Source organism: Spea bombifrons, chromosome 2 (assembly GCF_027358695.1).
Source record: "Spea bombifrons isolate aSpeBom1 chromosome 2, aSpeBom1.2.pri, whole genome shotgun sequence".
Lineage (NCBI taxonomy): Eukaryota > Metazoa > Chordata > Amphibia > Anura > Pelobatidae > Spea > Spea bombifrons.
In genome coordinates this window covers 114,981,632-115,005,075 of record NC_071088.1, presented here as the reverse complement: position 1 = coordinate 115,005,075, position 23,444 = coordinate 114,981,632, and the positions used below count along the sequence as shown (strand labels likewise).

The window sequence follows — 23,444 nt, the reverse complement described above, 5'->3', positions numbered from 1 at the left end:
TTGAAAAACCTGTCTTCAGATATTTCTTGGCCCAGTCTTGACGTTTCAACCCATGTGTCTTATTCAGTGGTGGTCGGGTTTCAGCCTTCTGTACCGTGGCCATGTCTCTGAGCACTGAACACACTCTAGGTAGGTTGCAGATCTGGAATATGACAGCACTGGAGGTTAATGGGTTTCTGGTAGCTTCATGTTTGATTCTTCTCAAATCTCTGGCAGTTAATTTGTCTTTAATTCTCAACACATTTCTTGCAACCCTGTTGATTATTTGCAACAAAACGTTTGATGGTTCTGTGATCACACCCCAATATCTCCCATTTCAAGAGTGGTGCCTCCCTCTGAAAGACTTTTTATAATTTTTGAGCTTTCAGAGTCAGCTAAATGTCTTTTTCTGCCCATTTTGCCTGAGAAAGCAAAGCTGCCTAATAATTATGCACACCTTGACATAGGGTGCCCATCTCCTTAGGCGACACGCTCCGTCATTACACAAATACACATCACCTAAATCCAATAAGCATTCGAGTTTATATAGCTTGGAGCTGGAAAATATGCATAAAAATGATGATATGGTCAAAATACTAATTTGCCTATAATTGTGCACACACAGTGTATGAGTAAGTGGATGGGAATCCAAGCAACGAAGTGCCAAAAGAAAACCTATTGCTTGCCCATCTATTGATTCTTTTGATAGACTCATGGTATTTATTCCTTCATTTGCTAGATCTTGTGTTAAATGGTAAATTCTTAACAGACAAAAAGCAGAAGGGTTTCTCAGTTTCTATGTTTTGATTTTATGAATTTAGTTATCTTCTGTCTTCAAAACATCTTCGCAGATCCGCCTCAACATCCTTTAATCATCACAAGTGGGTATGTTTTGTAGATAAGCAGCAATGACATAAAACATTTCATGTTCCTAACGAAAACCCGATTTCACCTGCAAAGACTTCTGAATCAGAAATACATTACTCAGGATTAATTCATTCAGATTTCTTCAAATTTCATCTCACTAATTCAGTAAAAGGCAGCTCTTTTTTGCAAGAGAGACAACTGGCCCTTAACAACGCAATGAATTTACGAGATAAACTTCCAGCTCAAACTGCAATTTAGTGTGTACACGCTAAACATAACTACTGTCCGTCTGCTCTTGAAGTATTGGTAATACCCCTCTGAAACACACTTTATATATTTATATATAGATGACCTTTGTCTTTTTTTCTTTACCAGATTAGCTGAGATTTTTTAAAGTATCCAACTGAAAAAGGGGCAATGAATTTAGTGGCTATTAACCAGTTGTATGAATAAACTGAGATCAGCTAATCGTAGGTGAAATACATTAGGGGTGACGTATAATGGAGTCACAAGCTAAAACAGTAAAATCTGACAGAATTAGCAGGTTGATGACAAGTGCATCTACCCGCTAACACTGTCGGGTTTTCTTGAGCAATTGGAAAACAATTTGGAAAAACAATTTGCACCATCTGAATCAATGGATCTTCTGTCTCACATTATTATTAGTATATAACACTCAAACGTTATTTTGATTTTTACACTCCTTTTTTGTTGGTGTATTGAAGTTCTGGGATTAGAACACTAAAAACACCCTATGATTAGGCGTGTACCCAAAGTCAGAACATTTCATACCAAATACTTACATATATATTTATATGTATATGGGCACACCTAGGTTATAATTACAAGATACATTTGATATCTGTACTTTTACATCCCAAGATGTGAGTAAGAAAAGAAGAAATAAAGAAATGTAGTTGGAGACAATTTGCATATAAATATTTTTTTCTTTATCCTCCCGCAGGGAGAAGAGAGGAAAAAAATGTACATTTACTCATGCAAAAAATGTAAAACCAGGGAAAGTACAAGCGTCTTATTGCAAAGATCCCATTTTGCCGTAAAAATTTTTTATTGCACCTATTCATCACTTAGAAACATCTGAACCATTTTATAGTCTTTTTCCTTTGTATAGTTTAACCTTTTTTTTTACTTAATGCAATTCTTACAATATTTTTTTAAAAACTTTTAAAGGTATGTTTGAATTTCTCTCTTGTGATTTATTGTGTTGTTGTTTTGTCATTTAATAAACTGAGGTAAAAATGTTAAGACTTGGTTGTTTTTTTTGTTTTTAAACGCTGGCTTGTGCTTTCGATGTGCTCAAAAGGAAATGGATCAAGTGGGATTTCTTTGAAACAATAACATTTTTCATAAGGGAACCCTATACCCTCATCTCTGCTTGAGGTTGGGTTATTCTGTAATCGATAAGACGCACAGCAAAAGTATTGTGTGACAAAAAGGATGGCCCAATTTCTACAAAATAAAAATCAGGGCATATATTAACAAGGTTGGCCAGAATGCATTGAAAGGCCTACTCATAATGGAATAGGGGCATGGAACTTTTTGTGTTCCCCAAGAAAGCAAAGCTCTATCTTCTCCCTTTTTTTATACCATTTAATGGTGATGTCATTAGGAGCTAGTTTAGTACAGCGGTGCCTGCATTCCTGCTGAAAATCAGGATTTTTCCTCATACGGTTGTCACTCTCATCACCACCTCTCTGTTGGAGTTTGAGCTATTTCGATGTTCATTAGGCCGCAGGTGGCTGAGGATGTGTAGGATAGTATAGCCACAGTGATGGTTTAAAATAGTCCTAACCCGCTGGCTCCGCCCGGGTCCTCTGTCATTGTGAGAGGAATGGTTCGTCCGTGAATTCCTTCCCCCAAGCTTAGTAGTCCCACTTAAAGGTTCCCCAAGGTCCTTAGTTTTATCATAGTTTAGAACTTTCCACTGTTGATTCACAGCTTGCCATCTCTTGAATATCCGATAAACCGATGAGCCCTCGTGGATAATCAGACCTGATCAAATGAAAGAACAGAAATAATTCTATTAGACTATGACCAAAGAGAACAAATAGAGACATGTCTGCCTTTATTTCTAAACACTTTCTTTCTCGTTCATGACTTCTACTTAATGACCTTTCACTCAAATTTACTTAAACTTTACTCTAACTTCCAGGACTTAATACCATGTACACCCTAGCCCTCCTTCTACTATAGACAGACTTCACAAGCAAATTTTGTTCATTATAAATTCTCAGTGTCCTGCTTACCGATGTTACCTTAAACTACCTTTAAATATGCAAAACTCTACAGCAAGAGTTTACAGCCTTTTTGTATCCTGAGACTAATATTGAAGTTTGTTGATCAGATTTGTTGACCAGAGTTAACCCCCACCATGAGCTACAGATATCTGCCTTTTATCCAGAGGACCTGTATGCAGTTGCATGCAGTATGCAGAGGACCAGACGTCTGCCTTAACATTTGATATGACTGAGAAACAAAAAATAAGGTGCAGCACAGCTGCAGTCTTTAATTATTAAAAGGATTTCTGTGATGTTAAAACAGGCAATATTTTAATACAATGGTTCCTTTACCACACTTACTGCAAGTATTATATAGGAACAAGAAAACTTTATTTCTAAGCAAAAAGTAAAACTTATTTTATAGAACTTAAACAGGAATAAGAAAAAAAAGAATTGTGATTGTGAGTAAATATACAACTCAACTTACACATGCCTTAATTTTTTTTATTTAACCATTAAAATGTAATATTATGTTTGACATCTTGATGCTTTCAATAGCAAATACACTAAAGAAACATATGGAAATAAAAAGCATATCAGAAGCCACCACACAAAATTAAACCTTTTATGGACTATTTCAACTATTACTCTTTCTATGATATTTAATAGATTTGTTTATTAGTTTTCCACACAAAGAAATCACTATTTGTCCACCATAGGCTTCTACAGAAAGTTGCAGGAGGAAGCAACTTCTATACCCCACAAGGCCATGTAACGAGCTCTGTATCGCTGTATTACACTACATCCGATTGTTGATGAAAGCACCCTCAAGCTACCACAAGGATAAGGTAGCAAAGACTACAGCAGGACACAATGGAATTAATATATGAACATTCTGTTGTTTGACATGGTGATTTCACCACTTTCACCATTTGCTTCAGAGCTCTTCTGTATACATGAAACACCAATGGGACAGTTTACGGGGGCAGTGGAACAATCCAGCTTAACAATTTTAGGCTACTAATTAATTTATTTGGGGTTTTATTTGCAGTTCCACATCTAGCCACCAGAGGGTCTCCAGTATCAAGGACTTTTGGCAACAGCCCAACAGGATGCTTTTTGTGCTGTTTTTTTCTGGGCAGTGATTTTAGTATAAATGTGCTTTGGACAGGACCGAACAGAGCATGTTGAGTGTGTTTTCTATCAAATGTGGCGCTTTATTACTGAGCCACACAGCTAAAATTGCCCCCCCCCCAGGGCTGAAGGTCCCAGTTCTCCCTTGTGGTACTCTACAAGTAAAGTGAAATACAGGATAGAAAACTTGATGTAAAAAATATTAATAATGATTATGTGAGCTTTTCCCTTGTCTTATTGTATTAAAATAACACAAAAATTATGAGTTGAAAGTGTAAAATTTACCAAACATATGTGTATAAGACTAATAATTGTACTAATATGTTAAAGCACTCTTTCTGAAAAACAGCTGTATTACGTGCCTTCCCCTTTAATTTGCATGTGGAAAGTTAAGCTGGATTCCCCAAACATGCCCGACAGCAGAAATATCCTCCACACTCTACAAACCTACAATCAGTATCTTTCCTGCAGTTTTACTGGAAGTGAAATCACTATGCAAACATCCCAATGGCCATCTAATTAAAATTTCATGCAGTAATCAGCTACCCAGAAAATTGCTTTACTGCCATAAATTACAACTTCATTTAGGTAGCAGAATCACTTGCATAATGTTTCTGACCCATCTCTTTGATAATACCTCAACAAGGGGACGTGCCGAGAACTAGACTAGTGAGGAGCACATACGGATAATGTGTTGCCTGGTAAATATCCATGCTACGTCTACCAAACGCATTTAACATTATTTTGCTTAAATACACATATGATTTTTAATGAATGAACTGCAAGAAAGTTAGTTTTTTTTTCTTCTTGGGTGTATTTTACTTGCAATTCCACATATAGCCAACAGGATGTCTAGTTTACCATAGGCTTTAAGCAGGGTTTACACCGTGACTTATTCCTTCAATTAACTTTATGTGTGGCCCCTACTGGTGCTGAATATGGATAATTCACATTAAGCCCATTGTCTGCAATTTTTTAGGGCTGCTATCGGTCGCCTAGCTGGGCCTGACCTCCATCCTGACAGCTCTTTCCTGTGAGCATGCCGGAAACTGCCCAACCCCAGGTACAGAGATGTCCAACTCACAAGGGCTCCAAACACAGCATTTTGTCAGGATAACACTTACGATACATATTCATTAAAACAACAGACTGTTGAACATGCTTTCATTTAGGTAATTGTAAAAAATGTACTATTTTTGCACTATGGGCATCAGTGAACAAGTTTTAACCTCCAACTCTCAATATTAAAATCTTTAAAATGTAATTTTTTATTTAGACAAACAGCATATTGAACATATTTATCTTAAATTACATGTTTAGTATATATTATGGGAAATAACCCTCTGGAGATAAATGTAACTTACAAAATTAACTTGTATCTTACATTTCGTCTCCACCCAAAATACCCGTATTTGGTGAACTTGGTTGTTTATTTCTAAAAATGCCTTAGGTATATCTTACTTTGTAATGAATATGGTAACAGCGGCAACTAAGCCACCTTTTTAATCTTAACTTGTCACATTCACCAATATGACTATTATTAAATAGGTCTGTCACAGCTGCCTCCAACTTGCCCATTTGGATTTTTCGATCAAGGTAATTGAGAGGTATTTGGTTTGAAGACTATTTTATATAGCTGGGTTGTGTAGAAATTACTTCCATGACCTCAACTCTCTTTCTAATGCTTTCAACTTCCAATAAAAGGAGGGTAAATGTAAAGTGGAGACATAATTCTTCCAAAACATAACTACGGCTGAAGTGTCAGGAGGACCAGATCTTCTTTTGGGATTTAAGCCCTCTATCCTTTAAATTCCCAGGCTCCTTCTTTTCTAGGAGCTTGGAATGTTTGTTGGATACCAGTGTATCACGATTATCTACAGCCTCAAAAGTCACAATAATGTTTAAGTAAATAATAAGCATGATATGTTTATAAAAGAATTTGCACAAACTACATTCTTCATTCATTTAAATAAATCAATAGGTCAATCATTCGCACTAAAGTCATGGTAAAAACCGCCACTTAACCACGCCTTTAACCACACCCCTTAAATAAATGTCTCCGGCTATTTAAGATGCTGGGAGGGAGGTTTTAAGCATGATGAGCATTAACGTGAATGGTACGGGAAAGTGACAGATCACATCAGAAAGCACCTGGCATCTATACCTCACTGCGGATGTCTCTGGATTCCACTAAAGTACCAGAGATACAAATAAAAGCCAATTCCCATAACTTATATTTGTTCTTATTGATGATATTTTCTGTTACGTCTCTGGTTTATCATGATATTAGGAAAACAAAGGCTTCTGTGATGATTTTAGCCTCGCTTGCACCTGCAATGAAAACGTCTGAGCCAATTAATTAGTCTGGCTCTATAAATTGATCTTGATTCCTGCGCTGGGTAAAGAAATGCAGAAGCCAGCTAATTAGAGCTCTATATAAATGCTTATTTACGGAAGAAAACATTTATCTGTCCAAGGGGTTAATAATGTTACTGACGCATGCTGAAATACTAAGATTTGATGAAGGCCACTGCGTAATCTTAGCCCTGTTACAATCAATTTTATGCCCCACATTAGACTGTGTGAGTCAAGTGGTACAAATGCAAAATAAATTTGGTTTAAAGTAATCTCTAATATTTTTTGTACTTGACAACAATCAGTTATAGAGCGCACTATCATGAGCGGATGGCCTTACTGTACAGGGACAATGGCGAGTAAGTAAGTATTTGGGGGGCGCTGTCAAAAACATCTTTCCTATTTTACTAAACAAGTGCAAGCAGGAGGTAAAGCCCTAAAAACCCTAGGGCTGGCCCTCCTCTTTCCCACTGTAAAAAAATAATTAAATGATAGACTAAATTACTATCTATGATTCATACACAGGTCTCGATTTACATCATGTGCACAAATACTAGGAAGTTAACTTCAGAATAATGTTATTGAAAGACATTGTGGGCATGATATAGGTAGAATAGAAAATAGAAACATCAGAAACAAGAGGGGGTTCTCATTTAGCCGTTCGGCTGCCTAGGCTACCTGGGCCTACAAATGCGATAACAATGATTATTATTATTCATTTATTTATAAGGTGTCTGTACTAACAATAGGCAGAGACATCCAGGTTAATTTGTAACTCACTTAGAACTCAGTTAACAATTCTGCTATTGCTAGTTTGGAAGGCAATCTTGGAACAAAAATCCAGCAACAGATGTACAGTGTAAATCTGATTAAACCTCTTCTGGGGACCCACTGGTCTTTATGTCTACCCGCAGTGGCGTATCCAGTCGCCCTGCTGTGCCTCTGCTCAATGAGCTGCTTACAAGGCAGATCTCTGATCTCCCCAACTGACCCCATTAACACTGTGTAGGACTGTGCTGAGTGGGCACAACCGACATAGGATAAATAGCAAGGCACTGCTTGTCTCTAGGACACAGAGCACTGGGTATGACTTCATATCACGGCGGCCGCTGAGGGGCCTAAGGCTAAGCCCAGGGTAAGTTACCAATGCGTTACCAAGGTTTTACAGTTATTCTGTCTTTTTAAATGTAACATTTCAAATGGCATGCTGGTTAAATTATAAATAGTAAAAATCTTAAAAAGCTTTTCTATGATTAGGAAACACATTTGAAGAGGCTACATTATCTACTTTCACATAAACCACACTTAGGTTTAACTTTTATTGCCCGTATACTGTAATGCAGGTTTATTTTGTTATTTGTGCCATAAAAATGCCTGTAACTTTGCATTTCATAATCTCGATTCACAACGGCCTGAGATCTACTTTGTAATAATCACACATGCATTTGCAATATTTAAAAGCTACTTATTATCACTTACAATATATATATATATATATATATATATATATATATACACCCCTACAGATATTGCCTTGCTTAGTACATTGTAGGGTTTCCTCCTGAAGCTTTTTCTTTTAGCCATATTTTTGTTCAGTTTATATATTGCTTTTCAAGGGCAGACAGGGCTCTTTTGATACTCTTTGTATGTATAGGTCTATCATTTTGTATCAACAATATGTCAAAAACCAGAAACAAATAATAGAAAAGCTAAATGTTTGCAATTTTACTTTGGATTTCTTCCACAAGCCACTAATGGAAAAAAAACTGATTTATGTTAAGAAGCATCACCTGAATATAATAATATAACTGAATAAAATAATATGCCGCAGGCAGGTATTTTTTTTTATAGGAGAGCAAAATGCTTCTTTACATAGTGCATTATTTTTTATTATTTTTGAAATTCTGTGGGGTTTTTTTATTTTTTTTTCATATTTCTACTGTGAGATGTACAAAGTGTTTGGGCACCTATGTTTTCATTTTTGTATTATTTATAAATCTATTTCTTTGGCCATGTGTTCCAGACTGTTTAGGGCAGTATACTGTCCTCCCTTGAGTATGCTGCCAGCTTCAGTAGAAACAGCCATGAGGGGTGGGAATGAGACAGACGTCTCATTTTCTTACTCCTGTAAAATAGGAAAGTGTGCACTGATTTGCATGCAGTAAAATGCGATGAAGTTGTGTTTACCACTAGAATGTTTAAAAGCTTGTCACTGAAGATACCAGGATAGTGAGCAATGGAGTTGTTAACCTAATAAAGCGAAAACATTAGTTTTTTTAATTGCTAAAAACAATTTCCATTACCCAGTATTATGGGCCTGCTAACATTTATTATAAGAATTCTGCCATCGTTTAAAGTGTGCATGTCGTTTAAAATGTTTAAACCTGTCTCCCAAATCCACTGAGAACTACAACTGTCATACTTCATTAAGCAATAATAACCGCTAGACACTGTCTATAGCATGCTGCTGAAGATAAATATTGTTCGGTTCTTGTGTTCTTTTGAACACAACAAGCAGAACGACTCTGGATTTCATGCTTTTTACACCCAAACTGGTGCCGAGATCATGCAGCCTGGCACACGCACAATTGCTTCCCTTGTTCGCGCCATGATCTTATCATATATCAACTGGTAGATTATGATAAAGGAACAAAAACTGTCTGCGCTTCTTACCCTAATAAAGTTGGCAACAAATATATAAACATAATGTAAATGAGAGGTTTTGGTTATATGAATTGGCCAAAGCATAATTAAGCTCACCCGCCACGTCAAGGCACACTCTCAATAGGGTGAGAACCTACTCTCACCTCCTACATAGTGGGCACACAAAGCAGTTTATAAAGTTTTTGTTTCTTGTATACATTGTACAGCCAATACACTGTTTCTTGCAGCATGCTTACACCTGTTTGGTAGGCCTCATTTTACTCATTTGTATTATTTGAGCCTGTGACTAGCTTAGCGCACCGACATTTTTTCTTTTCTCAGATTATGATAAAGGCCAGGAATCTGTTGAGCTATCGCTGTTGATGTGCTACAATTCCCTGGTAGACTGTAGTTCACTAGGTATGATATCTTACTTAATGGATACTCATTTGCAGTAAGAGTTTTTATATAATTTGATCAATAGCCTCAAACGAATGGGAGAGGAATTGTGCTTTTTGCATCTCAGTACAAAAGGTTTTTTTAAGAATATACAGAAGGGAAACATTTTTCATGGAAGCAAAGGTTCAGCTACTAGAGGTCATACTCTGAGGCTACAGGATATGAGCCTCAGTAGAAATGTGAGTCAGAATGGAAAAAAATGACTCCTTCCAGCGATTGCAGGCCATAACGGATCAAGAATATTAAAACATATATATCTAAAGTAGCTATAAGCCTGTAATAAATATAAAATATAGCTAAAGGATAAAAAGAGGAAGTTTTTAGTAGACAACAAAATTGCACAAGTGACAAATAAGTTGTGACATTCTCTATACCACATTTCCCTCTTCTCTATGACTCCTATCACAGATGGAAGAAACACATTTCTTGTGGAAGGAACGACAATGTGAATTGTGTGGATCCTTGTTACTCTATACGGGCATAACCTGCTTTAAGTACCTTCACTTTAAGCACAATTGCGAGTAAGTACATACTTACAGTACAACCATTCCTCTATTTATGTACATTGTGAGAATGGACACATACAAGTATGATGCCATTACATCAGTTTGTCTTTTGTGTGTTTTGTGGTGGAAATGACCTGATGATCGCAGTGCTGTACATGCATTAATAAGTGAAAAAGGGTTGTGCTTCACTTTAAGTACATTTTCAGTTTACATTCATGCTCTGAACCCATTGTGTACAATAATGTGGGGTATGCTTGTAAATGTATTTTCTACTGTGAACATATCGTAGTTTCCATTTTTCACAGGACAGTCCAGGGATCTTGGAGATTGCTCCAGTACTTCCAGTGCCTCAGGACTCGACTGTGGGTTTGAGGGTGTCGGCAGGGCCGTGCTAAGGCAGGTGTGAGAGGCGCATTGCACCCGGCAACCACGAGGGACGGTGTTAGTACCAGGCACTGCGATTCATGCAGGCAATTGATGCCGAGTGCCAGGATATGAGGAAAGAGACAGTGAGAAAGGGAAGAGAAAGAAGACAAATGGGGCGAAAGGAGTGAGATAAGAGTGTGTTTGTATATTAGGGAATGTGTGTCTAAGGGTAAGTAAGTGTGTGGCTGCAAGGACAAGTGTGAGTCAGTATGTTTGTGTGTCAGTGCAAGCCTGAACGTGTACGTATATCTGTATGGGCAGGTATTTGTAAGGGCAGTATATGTATGTGTATGTGTGTGTATTTTGGCAGTCTATCCATACTATTACTGTTTTGGACCTAGAATGATTCACTTTAGCACACATTTAACCCAGGAGCACTATTTAGTATTGTTTTAAATAGACAAAAAATGACAGTATCCTTTAAGCTGTGCCGCAAATGTATCTACCGCATCCCTAGGGTGTATAGTGGTGTTGGTGATTTAATCTGCATCCTAATAACTGGGTGGAGTTAAATTATGTGGGTTGGGCTGAGGGGGGATAGCCCCTCTATAACCCTTGTCGAACCAGAGCTGGAGCTGACAGTCAAGCGGCTGGGAGCAGGGGAAAGAGGCATATGCAGGATTCCGCACACGCACAAATTAAACTATTTCTGTTGGGTTTATTTATATTTATTGGTCGTTTTGTTTTTCATTATGTATACGTTACATATATTATTTATGTTTGGAAGGCCCGTTTCTTCTTGTTGAAAATGAGGACTCGATGGCTTTGTTTACCATCGCTGGATGGCTTCTAAAGTAACAAACGTCTATTATTTATGAGTTGCATCCTTTGCAGTGCCAAGGGGGCAGACACAGAGTTTCATCGTCCATCCTTCTGGATCTCAAAGAGTGCAATAGATGGACTTCACCTCATACATACCACCTAGGGGAATTTTGATTTAATTTTCTACTACTGTTTATGCCTTCCATCACATAGGGCAGGAGACAGGTGAGATGCACGAGTGGTCACCATTCCAAAGGAAACAAAACACAAATAGAGCCATCTATATTATGCAACAGACATTAATATTGTCTACACAAGAAAAAAAAGGCCTGGAAATTCACTAACATTTGCCATCAGAAGAGCATTCAACTCACAAAATGGACAGGTCTCTAGGGGTTGGGTCTGGTAAATCACATTTCAGCCTCTATACTACTGGGCCACTTGTCCAGGCTTGGCCCCTGAGCTCTATGTTCTGAGCCCCCGAATATATTTCAATATTAAAAATTGCCAGTATGGCACACATTTATTAGTATGTAGTGTGGCTACAGTTATGGCATGGGACAGGTTTTTTTTAATCTCTATCTCTGTTTTTCATTATTAGTAATGGGAAAATTAAGTAGCTTTAAAAAATGCAGAAAAAGTGCTATGTAAAAAATTATAATTATTAGATAATTGACAGTTAAATGTTTGGGAAATGTCCCTATATAGTAATATTAAACCTGTGTTGCCAAACATGGACACAAATGTAAGCAAATAATATTAAAAATGGAAACCCAAACACCGTTAAGCTTTTTAATTTTAGTAGGCAATTAAGGGTACAAGGGGAATTGCGTAACTTAGTATAAAATCTCAAATCGATATAAATGTATAAGCTACACTGACATCATAAAGGCAGATCCAGGCAATTTAAATAAGGACATAATTATAGCCACATCTAAATTCCTTATCATTTTTAATACAATATACGGTTGTATTATAATAATAGTAACCTGACATACTAATGACAAAGTGTTCAATTCACATTCAGGAATGACGTCCGACATGCTTTGTTATACATAAAAGGCCCATACAATATGGGGGAAAGCTGTACAAAGAGCCTATCTTATAAGGAAAAAAATAAATATAATTCGCACCATTTTCTTCACATTTAATAATCACTAAAAGTTAAACACACAAAAAGGAAACCAAGTAAATTGGGTGTTTATTTCTATTTTATTACATACTGGAAGTCTGTGAAAAAATGTTCTATTTATTCTGTTAAAAGAATTTGGTGTGACTATTAATACCGTATATTACAAAATGATGTATGACTTTCAGTTATGTGGTTTGTAGCTTATTTCCCGCAATAGCTTTTTTAATTATTACAGTAACAAAGGTTCTCTGCAGATAAGGCCACCATTCTTTACAGAAGGGTCGGCGAGCAGATTTAGATGTCTCTGACTCGTAATCTGTTCATACTTTACATTTGTTAGAAAGGGCAGTATCTTATATTACCCTCTGTGTTTAAGTTTTCATTTTGAACCCTACTTTAACACAGTAATTAGTGTTTAAGTAGATTTAAAGGTCCTGGGAGCCATGTTATTTTCAGATAGTTCTGAATCATTAAACTGATAAATGTGTGATGATCAAGCATGATGTCACACATCACTAGGGGGATGTAAAGCTTGGATGCTGATGGCAACAGAAAACTACTTAACAATGGAGACAAGAACATTATGGTATCTGCAGGCTGCCAGGTCAGGCGAGGCTAGTTCAGAATATTCCACTGCTTTCGTGGATAATTTCATGATATCAGTAGCTGTATCATGGTTGACTTGTCAATGCAGGCAACAAACTAGCAAGCCCTTTATCCAAACATATAAAATCATAACTGTGACATTGTTGGTGCGTTTATGATATGCCCATATTGTATTCATAATGTAAGTTCAAATACTAGTACAGGCCGAGTTGCAGCCTAGCTTAGGTCGAGAAGTTGTAGCTTCTCTGCCACAAAGCCCAGGGCAAATTTCTCTATTGGGTAGCCCATATACACCATGGAGGACGGTGCTTGGTGTCCATAGAACACTGTACCTGGCATGCCCTTAAGAGGTGAATGGCAGTAATGACAGTGGACCTAGGAGGGCAGCAGGGGGCACAATAGATGTGTTACTTATACAGTGTTAATACTAAAACATGATCGGCTAATATATAAACACCTCACATCTCTCTGCGTAGCATCTTATATGCAATAAGCTCAGTTGTCTTTTTTTAAGCCCAGTGAAAAAGCTGCAGAAGAGGTACCATAGTATCCTTTCTGTGTTCTTTGAGGCAGACAGATCCAATGGAATTGTTAAATGGATGCTTTATGTGTGCGTTCTTGCATCCTCAGCTGACCTGTGGGGATCTACACTTCTGAAGATCCCTCCAAAGTTCATCAACTTCAGCTGAGTTGCCCTGAATGACCAACTAAGACTTCATACTATACAAAGAAACTTGTTGGTCAGGTATATGGTAGATCAAACATATTCTATTTGATTTACACAGTACATTGGAAGTGTTTTAAGAGTGATTATACAAGTGAAGTTTATATAAATGGCTTTAAGTTATGCCTTTCTGAAGGAGGAGTGCATATTAACCATCAAGGTAAACCTGTACAATGTGTACAGTACTCCATAGTGTGTAGTAAACTATACAATGTGCATATGTATGTAACATGTATGTTAGTACATAGGCACAAGTGAAGCATATTCACTTAGACAAAAACAGTTTTGCAATTGCTCACAGTGTATTAAGTATTAGTCCCCCAATAATCTTTTCGAACAACTGCCCCATCGTTAACATATCCTTTAGACCTGAATGTTTCTAATTGCAGTGATGTAGAAAATGATTTTAATTTGTCATTGGAAGTATATGAATGTTGCCATGGGAAAACATAGTTATGGCTTTGCATTTTTTTTAATAATAAAAATAGGAGTAACTTACTTTTAGGGGAATAATCATGTTAACCTGGACAAGATCACAGCTGCTATTTGTATCAACAGTTTTGTCTCTTACCTACCACCCTCTTAAGTGAAGTAAAACTCCCATACATTTCATCTAAAGAACAAACTGTCGGCTTTGGCATTGATATCTCTAGTATGGAGGTAACACAAAACATGAAAGATACTACAAAAACTAAATAACAGTAAAAAAAAAATTTTTTTTGGTAATTGTAATTTATGATATAATCTGTGATGTAATCTTGTCAGCATGGCAATGAGCATATGACTTGTGATATGTCTGATGTTATCATTAGAGCACATGATGGCATCTGGTTATGTTCATATAAGGTTCTCGTGGGTCAATGCTTTAGTTAAACAACTCTATTTTAGGAAATTTAAAAATCACTTACAAGTAGAGTTTTTGCTCGGAATAGCAAACAACAAACATATCTACCTGGAGTTGAGCTCTTTATTGTACAACGAGCTTCCTGAGTGTTTTGCAATTGCTGCTTACCTATACAGACGATGTCCATGAATCCATACATCCCGTAGCAGATTTGAAAAAGCAAGTCTTGCCGCTGCCACTTGGCCGAGGGGCTGAGTGAAGACCAAATTAACCAGGATATGCTGGCGATGAGGAAAAGGGAGCCCAGTATTATGGCTGCAATCTGGACTTTCTCGATCACAGTCAAAGAAATGGCCTGCCACTGTAACGGAAAACACACAAATATACATCATTTATCTGGGCTATAGCCACTCCGCTGGCCATGGCCAACTCACAAGACTTTAATACAGAGAACAAAACAGCATGAATCATACCCATCCTGTAAAGGAGAAAGAACACAAATTAAAAAAATGGCCCTCTGAGGTGGGTTCTGCTGGTACAATTACTTTAACAATTATCATTATCAAAGTTGCTTTCAGCTGGAGCTCTGTAATTATTTTGTTGATAAAACTTCAACAGGCAATTTCTGTCAAGAGAGATAAAAACATTCTTAAACCTGAATAGATTACTATTCCTATCACATAACCATAAGATTTTTATACACTGGCTCTTGGACAGCACATCTATTCATGAATAGGTTGTGACCATTGTAAAGATAAGTACTATTTGCCATTGCCATTAAAGCATTAGGGTTCTATCCATACCTTATATCAGCTTAGTGTAGCCTTTACATGATATCCATGCTGTTTATGTTTGAATGGTGTTTGTGCTCCAAGCTACTTTTTTTACTATTTGGTTAAACTGTCTTTTTAATACCCTTGCTAGATGGTGCCTATAAATGCTATCACTATATGAGGTATAATCCCAATGCTGTATTATAGCAGCTGACTTCTTCATATCGCCATGAGTAGTAACATATATTTGGAAATGATGTTTAAACCAGATCACATAGATCTGTTACCTTTTATGTTTTTGTCTTCTTAAATTCATATTTTATCTTTCTGGGTCAGTATAAATACTACATGTAGTTTGCAGGCTTGAAAGAACAGAATCTCATATTCACTCTTGCCTTATAGGTATTAAATGGCCAGGTGCAGTCATACCTGTTTGTCTAAACAATTTGCATATAGTCCCTTTCAGCGAAGCTTGTTGATGTACCTGGCAGCCTCCTGTACAGGAACAGTAGATGAGACTGGTCAATGAGTGTGCTCTTGTATTGTATGAGTGTGCTACAAGGGCTATTCACCTTGTGGCTTGGTTCATGACTGTCCAAGGTGTCGTTGTCTACATGGATAAACTGCCAATGGCTGGGCCATAGGGTTAGACTGTGACCCCCTAGTTGTTGGAAACCACAGCTGCATGCCCAGGCTACTCAATGGGGGGACTTTATCTGGACTATGCAGAGGGCACCTGTTGGCTTAATGTCATAACATCTTTATTACATTTAAGTAAGAAAAAGTTCCTAAAGTATGCTAATATGTAACAAATCAGAATATCAAGAGTTCAAAGGGAAATTAAATCCCTCATGCAATCACGAAGGCACAAAATATGAAATTGTCTGAAGATTGAAGGAACAATTCGAAAATACATAACTTATTCGTTGGAATTCGTTTTTAATCTAAATCATGTTTTTCTTCTTTTATACTTATCCTTGTAATTTTTTTTACTTCCAATTACAACTTATTTCTGAAACCATGAAGGAAGAAATGGCTCTTGGCATATTGCCAAATCTCCTCACATCTGGTCTTAAAATGCTTTAACACCTTTATCACTGGGAAGATTGAAAACGCAGTTAAGCAGCTGTGCTATTGTTGGTAGCTTTGTATTACCAGTCCCCCAGGCGCAAAAAGAGTAAATTCTACATATCAAAATGCTAAAAATTAAAACATGACTTTATTGTTAAAAGCACAATTATTTGCTTCAAAGTTGTAGCTGAAAATGATGTTTTCGTTTTTTTCTGATGTTTCTTTTATGTTGTTTTTTTAAATGGACTTTCTGAGCCTTTAGCTTTTTAATGGAACAGACATTCATAGACGGTGAGTCAGCAGCTGATTACATGGCAAGCACTTTGACTACAGAATGTACACCGTGAAAATGCTTCAGATATTGTCAGCTGAATCAGAATGTCAGAACATTTAAACTGAGATAATGTTGGTTCTGATTCAAGGAATGATGCACTAATTATGTGCTGCTTTAGGCCACCTTTAGGTTACTTTTACTGCTATGGCAAAGCTCAAAATTACTAAGGAAAGGTAATATTTTATATATCAAGTCAAGGATGGCTTTAAACTATCAAATGTTTTACAGACCAATGATAAACTTTAGGATATGCCTTTTACTGGAGTGATGCAAATTAACAGTATCGGTCAATGGCCAGATGTCTTATTTGTGTTATCACATCTTCCCACTTGTGTATCCAAGATATCACCCTTGCTGTATCTTTCCTCTGGAATTCCCTACCTTGTTCTGTCAGCCTCTACCTTATTTATTCCAACTTTAAGAGCACAATAAAGCCCACCTGTTTGTTGAACCATACAAGCTGTCCTCCTTAAACCCACAACCACAACCTTCCTACTACTCCCAGGACCTCCACGCCACTGACCCATACACATGATCCTTGCTACAATGAAATTGTACACCCAAGCAGTCCGTCATGTTCTGTCTCATTCCCTCTCAACCTCCCAACAGATTGTAAGGCCCTATTCTCCCCGTAACACATTAAGCATCAAACTGTCTGCTTTTCAACATGGGATGCAATATTTACAAAGGAGAGTGTTTTCCATAACTTCTCTGAATGTAGTCACCTCATTAAAATCCAGACCTCCTAATCTCTAGATGGATTTATATTGGGTTGGGGGGTCCATAAAACATGTGCACCTTGATAGCACCAGGTTGCATACAGTATGTTAGACATTAGGCTTCTGCCAACTGTCTTAGTACCAAAGAAAAAAACTTAAATAAGTTAATAACGCTCTTTATTTGTTTCATGTGAATTTTCAGTAATAGTTAATTGCAAAAAGCTTTTTTAAACACTTTCCATTGAAATTTACACTTTCAAAGACTGAGTCACCAATTGTCTCACAGCTTTCACTATTTAGTAAAAGTATTGCAAATACATTACCCTGTCTCTGTATCACACTATAGTAACGCTAGATTTTTGTATGTTGTACAATCAACCTTAATTTGAATCTTTGTTTATTTCTCTCAGTCTTATCCCTTTAAGGGAGAGTTACATTTAAATGGTGAAGTTGCTGAATAGGCATCATTATTATTTATTTAATAGAGATGTGCCTATAATTTGTCTATAATACATCTAGACACATGACAAAACTTGCCAGAGGGCTCTGTCCCCAACACAGTATAACATAGAATTTAACAACAGATAAGAACCATTTGGCCCAACTGGTATGTCCGTTTTTCCTGATGTAGAGACTTAGACCTTATTCAAGATTGTAAGCTTGTATCGGTTTGTCTTATTCTCGTCTTGTCATACCCCTTGAATATATGTATTGTATTAAGCGCTGCGTAAATTAAATAAAAGATAATAATAATAATAATAATAATAATAATAATAATAATAATAATCAGTCCTTGGTCTCTGTTCGGTTCAGGATAGCTTTATCCCATCATTGTATTAGCCTTTCCAACATCTGCATACATTGTGTTGTCTGAGGTTCTGATGTACAGCTGCCAGTTATTAATAAAGTTTACATGTAAAATCAGGTCCAACGCCTTTTTATGTGACAAGTATAATCACTGTTGTTTTCCATGATGGAGGGACCCTAATATTGCCTACCGTTTGTGATCACTTGCACCAAGTGCAGTTTTCTGGTCTGTTAAGTGCAATTAAATGTGCCCCAATAGGGCATTGGCCACTCTGTAGCTACATTTGCTGAAAAGGAAAGGCTGTCAATCAAATCAAAAACAAATCAGCTTGTCACCACTGCCAACCAGTACCGGCGACTTACCTGGAGGGGGTTTTTAGTGCTGATCGCTAGGACATGGTATTTGAAATAACACAGCTCGCAGCTCCAGGACCCCCGCTCGCTTATCCATCGTATTAGGCAGGGTTGGTGTGTGCATCTCACTGAACCATCACAGCGGCATGGGCTCAACAGCTCCCCCTACGGGAAGAAGGAGTGAATAAAAGAAGATGAAAAACTCTTCGATGTTGCAGAGATACAAAAAAATGAGCAGTGAAAGATGTACCCATTAATTCCTCTACTATCACTACCACTCCTATGATGGGAAGTAATCAAAGGACAGAATAGCCTTACATATCGCAGCTTCCTATCTGTTTTTCCTTCAGCAATGACAGTGAGATAACAAGCTGCTAACAAGGAGCTGCAGTAATTGATTAGCTGCCTCTCAGTAGCAAATACAGATCATACACAAATATATCTCAGGTACAAATATAGCCCGCGGGCTTGTGTCTGGGTTATTGCAAAAATATCTATTCACTGAGATGTCCTTATTTAACTGGCAAAGAGGGCTGCTATGAAATACAGAGCAACAACGCACCCAGTATACCATAGAACATGTGATATATTCGGGTCCCGAGAGTTGACTAATAGGCGGCTGGATGAGCCACTGCCAGTCTGTCTAGCAGACATGCACCATGTTTCAACAGTGAGCTAGAAGCTACAGGGGACCTTTGAGAGGAGGAGGGTGAGAAGAGAGCTGAACACTTTCTGATGAGGATGGAAACAAAGAGGCAGACATGAAGAGACCAAAAGATAAAGATAGAAGCAAAAAGCATGTTGAAGGATGAGCACGTTGACGAAATAAAGGCAATACAAGGGTAGCAGAACATAGGAGGCAGGGAGACTAATACAAGTACAAATACTCACAGTGATTTGCATGCAATAAAATGTATCCCTTTAAACCGTGTTATATAGGCTGGAGTGTCCCTTTAAAAGCTTTCCTTTAACTAATGCACAGAGAAAGCCTGTTATTCCTATCTTGATTTGAACACATCTGAGCACTGATACCTCATTTCTTGAATCAAACTACCATCTTGCAACTCAATATCCAGTTCCATTCACTCCCTGCCTTACGCAATTTTTCAATCATCTGAAAATTGTAGGCTCTGGACACCTAGCCATCTATTAGCACCAATATATACATAGTTCTTACACCACTTTGTATCACAACTGTATACTATATCTCCTAAAATGGTGAACAATTTTGTTCATCCAACTGAATACAAAAACATTTTTTTAAAGACTTAAAGGTCTTGGAGTTCTGTAGCACATGCTTGGTAATAGTGACGCTGCTTAGAATATTTAAAAAAAAATCTGATACAAAGCAGGTGTTTTGCATTATAGAAAAACCTCTCCTTATTTGCACTGCCATAATAATGTTACCAAATTCCAACGTGAAAGGACCAGTCCAGCCATCATACACACTTTAATGCAGGGCTCGACAAACCCTTTTGCAGGGCTGCCATCATGAATCCAGTGCCATGATACGGCCAGTGGGGTCACATAATGCATGCTATGTCACCTCGCTGGGTGCCTCACGTCACTCGCTTCACGGAGCACCAACATAGTGTGCTTGAATTGTGATGGCAGAAGATAGCAGCGTGGCAGGGGAGAGGGGGAGTAGTGTATGTGAGTGTGTGTATACTATAGTGTCAGAGTTACTGTGTGCTGTATGTATGTACATGTACACTAGAGCCAGTGTAAATATGTATAGTGCTGGAATCACTGTGTGTGTGTGTGTATACTGTAGTATCAGAGTCAGTGTGTTTGTGTGCTTATTTATAGTGCTGAGTCAGACTATGAGTGTGTGTACTCGAGTGGTGTTAGCATGTGTGTACATGAGCGCAGAATGTTAGCTGTGAGAATAAGATATTAGTGTGTGTGTCTATTACTGTATGGTGTTAGAGTGTGTAAATGCATGTTAGTGTATGGCACAGCTTGACAAACCATGTACACCAGGTTGTGTAACATATAAAACTAAAAACATGATTGGAGAGCAAACAAAAAAGCTACCTTTTTTGACTGGCTCCTAAACCAAATGTGTCAATCATTGGTTTAATGCATATGATAGCTTTGTTTTGCAGGAGATGCTTCTGGCTCAACACATCTCCTGGCATGTGATATACTTACTGCCAGTGAGATTCAGTTCTCGCTCACAGGTCCATCATTCCTAGGGGCAGAAAGCAGCTGCCCCTTGAGCAATTTAGGGTTTCAATGCATTATTTATTTGATCTATACCTTCAATGCTGTGTTTGCTTGTGATTTTTCACTTGACCTATACCTGCAAGCCTGGATTTCTGTGTTATTTGGTTGCTCTGTACCTGCAATGCCATGTTTCATGTGTTATTTATTAATAACTGCAAATTCAGGGTTTCTATATATCTATACCAGCAATGCTGTGTTTCCATGTGTTTGTTTGATACATATATATATATATATACCTGAACTATATGAGGGAGGAAGTGCGGCACAGTTAAGGAGGGGACAAAGGAACTCTTGTGGTGACTAGGGAGGGGACACTACAGGGGTGGCACACAAAGGGTGCCTGAACACCTAAATCCGGCCCTGGTTGCGACTTGCACATCGGTTTCAGGTCACTTGCCGGGAACTGCAACATTCATTTGCTAGGCAGTCTAAATAGTTATGACCCCCTCCCCTTTCTTGCGTGTGTGGCATGAGGATGTCTCATGTGGAGTCACGCTAGGGTCACTAGGAGGGAAGACCGCACTGTGGGTCTCCTCCTAATCTGTAGAGTCAGAGCGACAAGTATTTTGGGTTTTTTTGCAGGATTTTTTGCGTGGAGGGTGTGATTGCATCCCAGGGAGTGGGGGGTCAAGCAAATGTTTGACCAGGGTCCAATCAATGTTAAAGGTGGCCTATGCTAGCTCAGTGAGTTTTACACAGAGGTTGCTTACAAGACCCCTGTGCACATGCATTGAAAGCACTCCCTTTTCGGTGCATGGACTAATATGGAGCTGTAGCTTCTTTCTAAGCTATTATAATTTTTTTGTTAAATGAATGCATACATAAGCACCTACAACGTACTTTCATATGCATTCATTGTTCAGGGGGCTCCCTGGGACACTGGCGTGTCGCTTGAAGTCAAATTCTTGACCTGTAATTCACTCGAAGAAGGTGTAGTAGCAGGACAGGGAAAGCTACATTATTTTAGTTTTTTATATCTGCTTTTATAGGAGACAAAGAAGACAAGAATAAAGCGCACCTGGGCTATATTCTCGCTGACACTGTGGAGGATCTTGGAGTACTACTCCAGATGTTCCAGTAAGTGGATAAAAAAGGGCTAAAGAAAAAAACTATGACACGCGTTTAAATCAGATTTTCCTTTTCCGCAGTAATTTCGTTTTCCAACAGGTATTCATGATATATTTCTGAATATAGGTGGCATGTCTTGTTACTGTCTTGTTCCAGTATTGGCTGTGCTGCACTCAAAGGGTGAACGCTCAGCTATTTTTTCCCTGTTGCACTTAATACATGTAAATGTGATGTATTCCCAAATAACATAAGCGCCTCTACTTATCTGATTGCTAATTAGCGCATATGCTAACTAAATTAGATAAGCACTTATTCTATTACATTCTACCCATTAGTAGCAAAGTAGAAACATTTACCAAATTCTCAGTGTAGCCTTAATACATTGCAAAATGGTAACAGTAATTCTGATTATGTCTACAGTTCAATGCCCAGTGGCTAGTACTCTGCAAATAGTGTTTTGCAATTTTTGCTGAATATTAAAAGTAGACACATATAAAAACAGGGCCGGCCCAAGACTTAATGCCGCCTGGGGCGAAGTTTAAAATGCCGCCCCCCCTCGCCGACGCCGGGGGGGCAGCATTTTAAACTTCGCTGACGCCATTATCTACCCTAACCCCCCCCCCCTGTTTAAAGGTACTTACCTTTAAACAGTCCTGCGGCGAGTCTCCCTGCTCTGCCACGGTGCCGGCTTGTAATGCTGAGCGCTGGAAATTGACGTCACTTCCGGCGCTCGGCATTTCAAACCGGCACCGAGACCGAACAGGGAGACTCGCCGCAGAGGAGAGAGAGAGGCGCCGAGCGGGTAAGCGAAAACCACTCGGCGCCGAGCGGGTAAGCGAAAACCACTCTCTCTCCTCCGCTTAAAAAAAAATTGCCCCAGTCGGCTCCATTGTAGGGCCGGCCCTGTATAAAAAAAGATTTTAAAAGTTCCTCTTTGTAGGAATTTGCCAGGAAATGTTTTGCTTAATTGTTGTTGTATTAATATTATATACATGGGAGAGAGATGTAGCGGGTGGCGGATCAGAATCGGCAAGGTAGACAAAAGAACAATTATCCCCTGGGCTGGTCTGATCTAAAGCATTTGGGCCACTACCTAAAGCTTTTTCGGATTGTTTTATGACAATTCTAGAGTAGCCACCAAGGAACAATTTAATTAAAGGCAAATAAAGGGAGTTATATAAATGGGGCTAAATATATAGCAAACTGTCTAGGTAAATATTTCAACTCAGTTTTTAAAGAGGAAGGTGGACGGAAGGGATCTAGGGAGTTAGAAAGGAAAAACAGAGAAACGTGTAAAGCATGTGTGTTTACAGAGGAAGAAGTTCTACTTGAACTTTCCAAAAAACAAAGCTTGTGTATTGTGTTTTTTTCCTATTTGCATAAGCATTTTTTGCTTGTCTTCTTGCATTGGT

At 38.1% G+C, this 23,444-nt stretch overlaps 1 protein-coding gene across 1 annotated transcript in view; it reads right to left on the bottom strand.

Moving 5' to 3' along the window:
- Positions 1–1,773: 1,773 nt before the first annotated feature.
- Positions 1,774–23,444, bottom strand: part of MARCHF9 (membrane associated ring-CH-type finger 9) — a 67,578-nt gene continuing 45,907 nt past the window's right edge. The window contains exons 3-5 of the mRNA XM_053455782.1: positions 18,745–18,900; positions 14,846–15,038; positions 1,774–2,859 (exon numbers count right to left, since the gene is read on the bottom strand). Of these exons, the coding sequence (XP_053311757.1) occupies positions 2,531–2,859; positions 14,846–15,038; positions 18,745–18,900 (678 nt within the window). The 3' untranslated portion in view covers positions 1,774–2,530. The remainder of the gene's footprint in view (positions 2,860–14,845; positions 15,039–18,744; positions 18,901–23,444) is intronic.